This window comes from Sander vitreus, chromosome 5 (assembly GCF_031162955.1).
Source record: "Sander vitreus isolate 19-12246 chromosome 5, sanVit1, whole genome shotgun sequence".
Lineage (NCBI taxonomy): Eukaryota > Metazoa > Chordata > Actinopteri > Perciformes > Percidae > Sander > Sander vitreus.
Window position 1 is genome coordinate 8,669,911 of NC_135859.1, and position 13,552 is coordinate 8,683,462.

Here is a 13,552-nt window from a genome sequence, read left to right on the forward strand (position 1 = left end):
GTTAATGCATCATTTAGGAATTATTAAAAACATCAACTGATGAACGTTTTACATGAGCTTACTTACTATAGACCAACCATTTACTAACTGTATTTACTAATGCTTTACTGATTAGAATGAATGTAGGAACTATGATTTACAATTACAATGAAATTACTAATAGTTTGTAGATAGTTTACAAAGGGAATATTATTTAATTTACCAATGGTTTTTGCAATGCTTATTAAGTGTTAAATCTCCATTTATAAACATAATTATTGAGAGATTTATTTACTATGAACAAACCATTTATGAGTGTGTATACAAATGCTTTATTTATGAGAATTAACATAGGAGCAATGCTTTACAAATGATGAACAAAGCATTTAGTAATAGTTTGCAACTGGTTTATAATGGGGAAATTATTTCATTTATAAAGGTTGTTTCATTATTTGTTAAGTATAAATCATGTACTTACAAACATTTTTCAAGATAGGCTTATTTACTATGAACAAACCATTTATAACTATGTGAACAAATGCTTTACTGATGATGCATTATGTATGAACAATAAATTAATAATGATTAACAAACCATTAGCTAATAGGCTTATTTACTATGAACAAACCATTTAGAACTGTGTGAACAAATGCTTTACTAATGATAAATTATGTATGAACAATAAATACATAATAATGAACAAACCATTAACTAATAGGTAACTAATGCTTAACAAATGATGAATTATGGATAGTTATTATAAAGTGCTACCCAAGTGTATAGATTATGGACTTATACGGGTATGGAGAGAAAAGACACCGACCATGTGGCCACTTTTCATGTCATCACCACATAAAGCAGATAAATGATGATTTTTACGCAGTGACAGCTGTAATAGCAGTCCAAGACACATTGAAGTATTATCCATTTCTTATTAGTCACTCAGAGTGACTCCGGCATGACGCTTAATGTGTAATACACAAAGCATCTCTATTCTCTGTACTATTCAGACTTCAGGGACAATGTGTTTCTGTGATATGATAATGCTTGGCCCTAGAGTGTTTTTTTTTATGATTTAAAAAAAGAACCACATATAAAACTGCACAGCATTACATAGGCCACCATTAGCAGCCATTGTGCCATCACAATTATAGTTTTTTTTTAAAGGAACTTAAGACACTCAGCTTCTGTGACATTTTACAATATCTGTTGATCTCTGGCCTCTCTTGTCAAGCTTCCACTACGAAGCGGGCGCAGCTGCACTGTGTTCTGGCTGCGTGGTGGCCGCCAAAGTTTACAGTTGACCTATTGCCTCATTAACATTATCATGTTTCCTATTAGCATTGGGTTTAAATCTGAAATATTGCCAAATATGCACTTCTGCATTTCGCTTGGACACCAAATAAGCTGACATCGTCTCATCGGTAAACTCTCCTGTGACTCTGCTGTTGCAGTTTTCAGTTTATGTATAAAACCAGATCTCGTATCTTTTATCTTCAACGCATTTCTTACAAATCTAATGTAGTAACTTAACTTAAAAGGTAATATTATTACATTTCCTTGTGGAATGCGCTTATCACGCTGCATCACAGATCTTTTTATCTCAGTGTGTACGGGCAGTGTATGCACATTAGGTCTGCCCCAAGCTATTCAGAACATTATGTAGGAGACATAACATTTATGCACGTACAACTGTACAATAACTGTACTGAAATTACACACCACATAAATGAAACCTAATGTGTAGACCACAAAACATGTTAATGAACTTCTGGCAGTTACAGTTTAGTTTAGTTTCAGTTTAACTGGACAGGGTGTGAATGACTTAAAGTTACAGCTCTCAATCTTCTAATTTGTCAACATGACAGACGCCTTCAAATTTTTACGTCATTGTCAAAAAAGTTCAGTCAATGACGGAAAATATTCAGTAAACGCGACCAAACTGTTAGGTGACATCTCGCTGTAATGTATTCCACCTTTTGGCAATATTTGATACTTGCGGAAGCAATCGCAAAAAAAACTAAAACTGCAAGCAGTTATGACGGGGTCCAAGCCACCGATGCCAGTCGCCCCTGGCGCTGATGGTGGGGAGGCAAACGTCAGTAAATATCGAGAGGTGTGAGCCGCAAGGTCTGCGGTACTAGCCTGACAAGCCAGACCCACATCAAGATGTTGGGTCTGGGAACTCACCATTGGCAGGGCTCGGATAAACGGTTGTCTTTCAAATTCCCTCTGCACTCATAGGCAACCAGAACAACGCTAGTTGATAGATTAAACTTTTGCCGTATCCGGTTGGCAAAACTCCGAACACATCTTCCTTTTTTAAGAATGACTTCAGTTCTTAACTCCAAGTCTTCCAGGCCGATTCGAAAGACCGCCGTTCGCCAGCAGCAGCAGCCATCTTCTTTGTTTTCAAGTAGCAGGGAATTCACGCTGAACCGTAGCATCTCTGCCATCCTTATGTTAAGCCTGCCCACCGACTCTATACACAGTGTGATTGGCCTGACCAGAATTTGGTTTTTCCAGTTCACAAGCCAACGGAGAGTTGCTAGACTGACCATGGCTGCAAATTACAATTGCTTGATTTCTGGGCTACTGCGGTACATTGGCGTTGCAAATGTACCGGTTTAAAAGTTCACCTCCATGCATATACAGACTACCTTCACCAATACAAAAACGCCCTAAACACTGCCTGGTCCTACTACCACTCACAGCTCATACACTCCGGCTCCAACAACCCCAAGACTCTCTTCTCTACAATAAACAAACTTCTTAACCCCCCTGGCAACATTTCTACAACCTTCACAGTGGACAAATGCAACTCTTTTCTCTCACTTTTTCAATCCAAAATCAACACCATTTACAACAACTTCACCACCTCCCCTGCTCCTTCAACCACCACACCTACCTACCCCCCTCCACCCTCTCAGTCACTCTTTGATTTCTCTCTACTGTCCCCTGTGGAGCTTTCACATTTCACCACAGGTATAAACAGCTGATCCCATCCCATCACCTTTCATTAAGACCTGTCTACCATCCATTACCCCGCTCATCACTACATATATATTGATTTAACACACACAGCAATACAAGCTATGCCAATCTCCTGTAATTATCAGTTTTCATATGTATTAGGAGTCAAATAGTGAAAAAATAACATTGTACCTTATACAGTGGACAAAATATCTAAATTTTTTCAAAACAAGTCCAGACGCTTTTGTCCTCATGACATTCACTTATGCCAATACTCTAAATAATAATGTTATATTTATTGATATCACACACACAGAGCAATGCCACACAAGCGTTTGTGTTGTCTAAAACAGTTCTATATATTTGGAGTCATCCAGTACAAAAATAAACATATTGAACATTGTAACTCATATATAAAGGACAAACTATTTACATTTCTTACATAGAGTGTAATCAATCTTGGATGTAACAATATGGATTATTTGCACAAAGACCCCGAAAAACACTGGACTTCTAGGCTGGATACAAGACCTTCTGTAAGGGCTAGGAAGACATCAAAAACATCAGCAGAAAGGGGCCAGTGTTTGCTTTTAGCTCCAAAAGACCGTAAGTTTGTACTAGTTATAATTAAAAAGTTATTAAGTTATGAATCAGAAGGGCCGTTTGGCATCGTATACAACTCGCACGACCTCAGAAGGGGTAAAAAGGCCCAAACTGGTCTATGTTGACTAATGGCCGATCTTTACCAAATGTGGTACAGAGCCTCAGAGCGCCATGCCGAACAAGCATCACAAGTTTCGTGTTGATAGCATTTACTGTGGCAGAGATATTGCAATTGCAAATTTCCCATTTAAATGCATTGAGTTATTGGCCAAAACAAATAAACATTGGTTATAGCGCCCCCTTATGGCTGTTCTTTGCCAAATTTGGTACAGAGCATCATAGTGGGATGTTGAAGTTCTTTGCTGATAACATTTAATTTGGCTGAGATATGATATGATATGTGTGTCGTAGCTAGCTAGGAAAATTAGTTTGGTCGTGAAATGCGCATACTTTAAGGTAGCAAAATTCTTTGAATACATTTTGGTCAGGGCCATGTTTCGTGCAGATCGAAAACATTTTTTTGCAGAAATAGGCGGGGCCTATATCATCAGATTCAGCCTAATTCAAGGAATACGTGGATGTAAGGTTTTCTAATGTGCGGCGTGTAGTGTGGGAGTTATAGGCAAAAACACATTTTTTATCCTACAAAAATTCTTTTAATAATTTTTTGTCAGGTTGGTCTGGAGATGCTACGTGCCAAGTTTCGTCCTGCTGTGCGAACGGCGTAGCTTTGCTACCGCTGGTTCTTCCTGACTCGGGCTTGCACCCCTAATAAATAGCAAATGGTATTTCTGCTTGCTCTGCAAACAGCAAACAACGCTGCTTTAAAAACTGCTTAGATTAAATGGTGGAAAGCTGCAAGCTCAAATGGCCTGTTCATTCTCAATCAGACATTCAAGCACTTTCCTAATGGCATTTGTGTGTGGATAGCAAGCTTTTAAAAAATAATCACCAGTGAAGATAGACAACTTTTAACATTGAAACATGGTATTCAATTTGTCCTCTGTAGTGGGGATAGTGCCTTGAAGAATACTTTGAGAGGAAAGTTTGCTGAGGGAGTCGGGGCGGTCCGGGATCAGACCCTCGGCGCTGGGCTTTGTGCTGGCTGATTTTGAGTTGCTACAGCCACAAACTAAAGGTCTCTCTCCCACAGCAATGAAGGATTTCCCCCTGGCTCCATGATTGGATGATATTCCTGATAAGATGATGACATGTTAATCTGATCATCCTCAATGGCTATTCAAGAGGAAGCATTAAATGTGGGCCAAAAGTACTTAGTGCTTTTTATGGACTCGTGTAATGATGTGTCTCTGTCTATGGAGTAATAGTGGATGTGTCCCCTTAGTGAATTTGTATTTCCTATGCTGCCATAGGAATGGCCTGCCTTACTCTGCCTCTGCTAGTACTTGTTGCCTTCGTTGGTTGAATTGGTCAGGTTAAATAGAAAGTTTTAAACATAAACATTCTAGTCCCAGTACCCAAACTGAGTAGTTAATTTAAATGAATGAAATGCTATTAAGCCTTTACTTTCAAACTATATGTTTCAACTGCATTACAATCCTCCTCACTCAGAAATATTAACATATAATCTCCAATATTATAGGAATCATGTTCCATCAGTACAACCAATCACATCATGTGTGCAGAGTGTCGCAGTGTTATAAACACAAAAAGGACATGCAGAGGTTTTATTCTCTGACGGTCTGTTATTTCTTTATAGCAGATCATTGCTATATGTACAGCAGACCGTTGACAATAGTGCTCCCACTGCCTAGCTAATTGCTGCAGCTCTGCATTTTCACCAAGTTCTGCAGTTGCTTTACTTCCTGTGGAGTCAACGATGGACAGCACCACCCTGCCATTGCAACCCACTTTGTGGTCGGAGGTTCTATTAATCCTGAATTTTAAAATCCTGTCAACCATGCTGTCAAGAGGATTCAAGCATTCTGCTGCCACATAATGTCTATAGTTATTAAAACAAAATATATTTGTTCAGATATGTTTTTACACATTCAAACATTTGACTTAATTTGATCAATTTGTTTTTACTCATTCACACATGTGAATGTATTCATAGAAAATGTTTTCACACATTCAAATACACAGCTACAATACGTTTGACCCTATTTTGTTTCCATACATTTCTGGCCTTAGGTCTTTGCTCTTTTTTATAATACTAAAGGCTACAAAATCAAATTGGCACTTAGACTGAAGTATAGTCTTACACCTTCAATACAATACATACAATATATAGTCAATACAGCATGCATTCAAATACATTTCACATCCTCCTAACTGTGTGTCTGGTTAGTGGACTAAAGATAGCAATCCAAGTCTCTGTATACAATATTAAGCATACTTGGACGTGAGGCCTTGACTCCCTCAGAACCGTGGGAAGTTCACCAGCTTGGGCATTAATTGCTAGCAAGGGAAATGTCAGGTGCTTTTAGCTGTCGTCACGAATGGTAGATGTAAAAAAGAACTGCAAGGTGGGGGGAGCCGCTGAGAGCTCCATATAAATGACCTATGAAACAGAGGCCTTTAATTGCTGCACTACTCTTCCACGCATAATCAACACCCACCTTCCCCTGCCACAGCTGCTGGAAGCAAGGACGAATACAGTGGGAGTTATTATCTGCTTTACATACAGAGTGAAAGCAGTCAGTCATAAAATGACTGTTCACTGTATAGAGAGACAACACCCAGAGTGCTTTATATAATATTCAATTTTCTTTTGTTAATATTTTCTCAGGGGAGCTAATGGTGTGCAGTATTTGAGTCACTGCAAGACATGCACACTATCTGTGAGGAGACCTCCCAGCAGCCCTAGGAGCTGGACGTGGAAGGACAAGGGGGAAAGGATGATGGATTCTCTTAAGTGATGGGAGAAGAAGCCACTGTGGCAGGTCTGGTGGATTGTGGTGAGGTTGACCACCACAGCACCTCTCCTCCCTCCAGCACCTCTCTACTTTGCTGCAGCTGGCACCCTCAAGCACCTCCCCAGGTTTCAGTCCCTCTTCAACCCCCTGCACCTCTCAAACATAGACTGTAAAAATAGAAGCCATAGCATCCGTGACATCACCCACTGGTTTGTGGACTGCTGTTTTGAAGCCTTGGTGCCAGGCCATTTTGTTTTTTTGCAACCGGATGTGATGATTTTTTTACGAGAGGGAGCCAAGCCAGTTTTGTTTATGGTTGTAATAGTGCTGCACTGACAAGCAGCGGGTGTCTCTCCCTTTAACTTTATTGATATTGTCCCCATGGGGCAATTTATGGCACAGCAAGTCATACATGCAAGACAATTAGACACACAGCACAACAAAAGACAACAAAGGAAGGAGATCCACATGAAGTGGGGCACTGAATAATAAACACATGTAATACAACCTAAACTTTTCATTTCAGATCACCAAAACAGCAATCCGATTTCACTTCTGGAGTGAGGAGCACTAAGAGGTGTGTCTTGTGCTTGAAGGGCTCCTCAGCCAACATAGTCTCACTCCCTACTCGTCAAATGTCTGACGCATGGTCAAGGACCGCTGGCATTAAGTTCTAACGAAAGAGGTGTACCTTTTGCATTGTTTTTCAACATGGGGGTCCGTCAGATAGACATTCATGTTAATCCCTCAACGTCGGATATAAACGAAAGAGAAAACACGGCCCCTTAACTTGGTATTTTTAGCCTAATAACGACTGTTTTAAACAACATTTATTCACTAGATCTTATCATGGTTTATATGTATTTCTTTTAATGTTATTATTTCGGTCTATTTCGGCCAGGGAAGCTGGATGGCTTTGTTGTTTATTGATATTTTTAAAACTATAATGCTACAATTATCAACATTTATTTAGATGTTATCATGGTATTCATTTCTTTATTTTAATAATATTATTTCGGTTTTATTACTGGTGAAATATTACAGTATGCTGTAAAACAGAACACTACGATATGAGCCGAGCTGAGCGCATTCAAAGCCGATATCCCACAATGCAATGCGGGCATTCATTCAGAGAATCGGACAACGATCAGCAGGTCTTTAACGATAGTAGCGCTGCAATGTACATATATATATATATATATATATATATATATAATCAGTAGTTTTGTCACCAGCAACAACAAGTTGCTCAGCTTTGTTCCAGTAAGTTATGCACCGTAATAATGTTTAAAAAAAATAAAGAAGACTCCGGAAGTGACGTGGATTTAAACAATGAAGAATAGACAATAATAATAGAATACAGTTTCATGTATTTGTCTCATGTATTGTTTGCTCGGTTGGCCGGCGGGCGGCGGCAATTTGAAATGGAATGAAGCCTATTCACGGGAGACAGCAGAAACCACAGGATGTCCTCCCACCCACCTGAAGAACTACAAGTACACTAGCTTTGTAACAGGTTCTGTGGCGTGTCTCTTATGGGATTTGTAGTTTTAAAGTGTATTGGTATATTTCTCAAAGTAGAAGTTGGCAGTGTAGAATTTTGGATACTCCCTGGGGTTTTTTGGGATGGGGAACACACTGGTGTCATCAGATTTTAAAAATCAAATCGTTAAATAGGTGAAAAAGAATGAGGTCCAGAGCTTTCTATAACAGCTGGTCTTATGTGTGTAGCACCTTCTGTTGCTAAATGACAAGCCTTCAAACATGTACTGGGTTCAAGGTTCAGAGGTCAATATTTCAAAGCAGGAGTAATGTATCCTCTTCAGACTGACATATGTTACTGTTGAGGTTGAGACCTTTCCATGTGTTTGCTATAGTCCTACGACAATGTTTTAATTTTTACATATCATGGAGACTTTGCAGGCGATACTTTATTGTCTGCAGGGATATTTGCCTTGAGTTCAAATGCTTCACACATAACACTTTTATCATAAAGCTGACATATACTTAATATAATAATAAAAAACAACATAAAGTGATATGTAGTCAGACTGAAGCACATCACACAGCCACAATCTATTGCTCATCTTTTACAAACAGTGACAAGAGCAACCTACACACAACCCTATATGCATGAAGCTATTGCAAAACCCCTGCAGCCTAAAGCAACATTATTTAAATGAGAAATGTTTACATTGGGGTACCCTATATCTTCTGCCAGAGGGTAAGAGCTCATCTGGCATGGAGAATAAAGATCAGACCATATTCTCTGTGCTTGCCTGGACAGACTGATTTCTATTCCTCTCCACAACCTTCATGACAGTCACTTGACAAGCAAGCGTTAAATTAGATGTTTTTAGATATCATATATCTTACATATGAATATGCTCTGTAATGCAGCCTTGTATAACATAAACCCTCTGATTCACTGTGAGTCTGCTCTAAATGATAACACACACTTTCAACACAGGCCTTCCAGCCAAAGGTGTTGTCCGTATGAACACCAAGGTGCCTATAGGAGCAGAGCCGATTAATTGGTTCATCATTTATGACCTCTGATATCCTCTGACCCATGTCACGACCCTTTCCTCAGTTTGTGAAATGATTGAATGAGATTGTTGGCATGGCACCGCTGCACACAGGTCTCTGTTTCAGCAGAATAGGCAAAAGTACTTGTGTCTGTGTGCAGTAGGCTGAGGTAGAACTGTGCCAACATTTTTATTTTTTATTTTTTATTTAACCTTTATTTAACCAGGAGAAATCCCATTGAGATTCAGAATCTCTTTTTCAAGGGAGTCCTGGCCAAGACAGCAGTACAAAAGTTCCATATTTAAAATATACAGCAAAAACAGAAAAAAAAGGTTGGCAAATTAACATCATCTCCACATAATCACCAGCAGCACTCAGTAGCAGCACATGTGCATATAGTACTCAAGTAATCCTTTATCCTAATTTTAAACTGTATCAATGTTGGTAGGTAGTCTAATTTAAGATGTTTCTGCAGTTTATACCAGGATGATGGAGCAAAAAATTTAAAGGCACTTTCACCGAAAACAGTTCGCGTTCGGGGAATGTCATACATGATTTGCCCATATGATCGAAGATTACATTTCCTGGTGTAAAATGCCAAAACACGTTGTATATGTACACATACCCATACAAAGCTATATACATCTTACTCTGTGAACAAAAACCTCAGCAACAATCTGCTTATCCTTTTAATTTCCTGAAAATGCTTCCTAAAACTCGTCCCTTCTTAGTTTTGAAAAGGTAGTCTCTCAGTAAAGGCTACAAAGGTTAGGATGGCTACATGGCTACAAGCTGTAACCACGGATTGATATAAGCATCATCTTCTGAATATAATAATTAATATGTAAGGCGTACCATAAATTGATATTTCAAAAAAAGTCATTTATTTAAAACAACTAATAATGCAGTGTGATTTTAAATCTTACTAAGTCCCACACATAAATATGCTCATGTTTTTTTTTCCCTTTAGTCTTTGCTATTAACATTCATCAACTGCAAAATTAGAAAATTGTATTTTTAAATAATGATGTTTGGAAAATAAAATAAAAAATGCTTCTCTTTGTAAATAGTTTATTTTAGTTTTTCACAACAGTACAAGTCAAAACAAATGCAAATTAGTCAAACAAGCCATTAGGGTGTATTTCTAAACACTCAACTGTAGGTTGTTTATATAGTATATATAAGGCAAATGAAAGTGCTTAGCATAAAACACTATTTTTTCATTATTGGTATTTTTATTGTGTAAATTCTCACGTACAACACGCAACATTCTTTTACAGATGAGGAGCGGTAATTACTACGTCACTTCCGCAGATTTTTTTAAACGTTATTACGGTGCCTACCTTACTGGAACAAAGCTGAGCAACGTGTTGTTGCTGCTGACAAAACCACTGATTAAATATGTACATTGAAGCGATATTGTCGTTAAAGACCTGCTGATCGCTGTCCGATTCTCTGAATGAATGCCCGTGTTGAATTGTGGGATATTGGCTTTGAATGCGCTCAGCTCGGCTCATATCGTAGTGTTCTGTTTTACAGCATACTGTAATATTTCACCGGTAATAAGACCGAAATAATATTATTAAAATAAATCAATGAATACCATGATAACATCTAAATAAATGTTGATAGATGTAGCGTTATAGTTTTAAAAATATCAATAAACAACAAAGCAATCCAGCTTCCCTGGCCGAAATAGACCGAAATAATAACATTAAAAGAAATACATATAAACCATGATAAGATCTAGTGAATACATTTTGATTAAAACAGCGGTTATTGGGCTAAAAATACCAATAATGCCACAGATTTCGAGTTAAGGGGCTGTATTTTTTCTTTCGTCTATATCCGACGGTGAGGGATTAACATGAATGTCTATCTGACGGACCCCCACGTTGAAAAACAACGCAAAAGGTACACCTCTTTCGTTAGAACTTAATGCCAGGGGTCCTTGACCATGCGTCAGACATTTGACGAGTAGGGAGTGAGACTGTGTTGCCCCAGCACAGTGGCCCAACTGCTGCCATCTTACAGAGACTATCTTTGTCAGGAGTTGGCTCTTCTGCTCAAAGATGTACGGCACCCTGAGGCGCGGTCAGTGGCAGTGGAGCCTCTATTGCCACATCACACAACTTCTTGTGCTTATACATCACCATCAGCTGCATTCATACCAAATGCCACCCATACAGCATGAAACAGTTTCAGGGAAACTCCAGCCGCATCCATCCAGCCTCCAGATCCAACTAGGTTTAAGACCAGGATCCAGGCTCATTAGTCCAAGGCCCATAGCTGCACAGCGGACTTGGCAACTGGATTTGGTAACTGAGTCCAGTTGCTCTTTAAATTTAACCTTCTATGACCTGAATGACTGAGAATCTTTTTTGTATGTCGAATGATATTTGTACATTATGACTTAAAGCTCATGAACACACCGGGTGTGGTAAACATTTCCATGGTAACAGTGAGCTCCACCAATCAGAGATGTCGCTGTTACGCTTAGGCCTGTGGGTAGTGTAGTACTTCACTATGAATACGTGAAGAAAACAAGGCTGATATTATACAGACGTCTGGTTTCTACAGGGGCATAAATCTTTGTTTCACAATCTCGTAGCTTGTGGTAAGTTTACCTTGCATGGTTTAGACATTATGGCTAACAATCAAAATCCTTATGGAGAAAATGAATGGGATTTTTACTTCCGGAACCACACTGTAAAGCTCTATTGGCCTTGAGTGTCATTCTAGTTTCTGTTTCAATATTCACTTAAAGATGTATGCTGTATTTCCTTTTAATGCAATATGTAAAGCATTTTGCCTCACAGTTTTCCCTTTAAACTGATGTATGCACTTACGTGTCTTGTATTAGCTATGCTTAACCTGCCATTTATGTTGAATGAGTCTGTATTTTTGGAAAACTCCGGACACTCTTCATAGCTGACCATGGGTGGGAGGTAAGGGATGATGAAGCGGTGGGTGAAGAGTTAGTGAGGAATGTTAAAATGTGAATTTTCTCCCATAGTACACATTTATTCACAAAAAAACATTTTTTTAAATCCACTCAAGTCAGGAGCAAATGAAAAACAATAGATGGCAGCAGGGTCACTTTACGGGACCATGAATTTAGGTGATTTTTATTTTTTTTTAGCTTTGACCAAACACTTCCTGAGGTTGGGGGACCCAGCTGCATCCTATCAGAAGCCCTGTCTCCTCAGCAGCACCGTGGTGTGGAAGTAGTGTTGCCTGGGACTCTCATTATACCAACTGGCCAGACAGAAGGAGCTTGTTACTGTCATGAGGAGGAAGACAACTCTGGGCTCCTATAAATAGCTGTTTAAAAATAGCCTTAGGTTCTAGTTATGACAAGGAGTCTCAGGGAGGCATTTAATGCAGCTTGATCAGCTTAAAGGCTGACAAGCAGACATCTACTGTCATCTGAATCCTAGGACGTAATTTCCACTGGGGACAGGGGGGACAAGTCTCCCCATGTTTCAAAATCCCGTTTGTGTCCCCCCCACTTTCTAATTTGTTTGATATTATTTTATTATACATCTCGGTGATTAGCCCCTATTTTAAACATTAAAGAGAGTAAGACACCTTTTACGTAGTTTAGTTCTATTCTTTCTGGAAGAATTTGTCATTGTGATAAACTGAATAATTTCCTGGATTTTATATCACCATAGTCCCTATAAATGTATGTAGAAATGCAGGAAATGGGATTCAAACCAAAGTTACACCCTTGAAGCAACCGACACATTTTAAAGATGAACCCAACGCAATGCATTCATATGCTTTGAAGTTGTCCAGTAGGAATTCATCTGCTTTTGTCCAAGAAATTTTGTAATGTAATTTGTAATTTAAACTCCTGCTATTCCTGTTTTTACTCAACAATGCATGACATTGGATTGCCAAAAATAATCATTTAAATAAGGGTGAGTAATGTTGTCAGTTTCTAAGCAACACACACACACACACACACACACACACACACACACACACACACACACACACACACACACACACACACACACACACACACACACACACACCTACGTCATTTCCTATACACAGAGGTTCTGAGAGCATCCAAAATCAGCGCTCCCTGCCAGTTGCGCACAGATCAGGCTCCGTCCTGGAAACCCGAAGGACTATAGAGTTTGTTCTGTGGACAGAATAAAAATGGAGAAGGTCATATACATTTTTAAAATTTGCAAGGACAAAGGGAGCCTTCCACGGATTTGTATCTGCTGGCTTTCACATATTACACCGGACACTATTTGAATCGCTGAAGCTCGTCCCGGTGAAGGCAGCGGTAAAGATTTTGTTGTACGTGGAATGAAAAGACAAAAGCAAGACGAATGTGAGCTTTGTCTGGGACAATGGGTTGTTTCTAGCTGACACACCGTGTGCAGCGCACATCAGCGCCGTTACGCGCGTATAGATCACCGGTCACCTGTTGAAGTTGCCTGATGCGCAGTGAGCTTTTTAACGTTTTACTTTCAAACGGGAGGATCGACTTAAACATCGCTTTAACATTATGTTTGGTCCGTTCTACCGGCTCTGTATGATGCACTGATTCCCCGTTATGTTGTAGG

General features: G+C 39.1%; 1 protein-coding gene across 1 annotated transcript in view; it reads left to right on the top strand.

Moving 5' to 3' along the window:
- Positions 1 to 7,073, top strand: part of noxa1 (NADPH oxidase activator 1) — a 36,527-nt gene extending 29,454 nt beyond the window's left edge. The window contains exon 16 of the mRNA XM_078250323.1: positions 6,308 to 7,073. Within this exon, the coding sequence (XP_078106449.1) occupies positions 6,308 to 6,333 (26 nt within the window). The 3' untranslated portion in view covers positions 6,334 to 7,073. The remainder of the gene's footprint in view (positions 1 to 6,307) is intronic.
- The last annotated feature ends 6,479 nt before the right edge of the window (positions 7,074 to 13,552 follow it).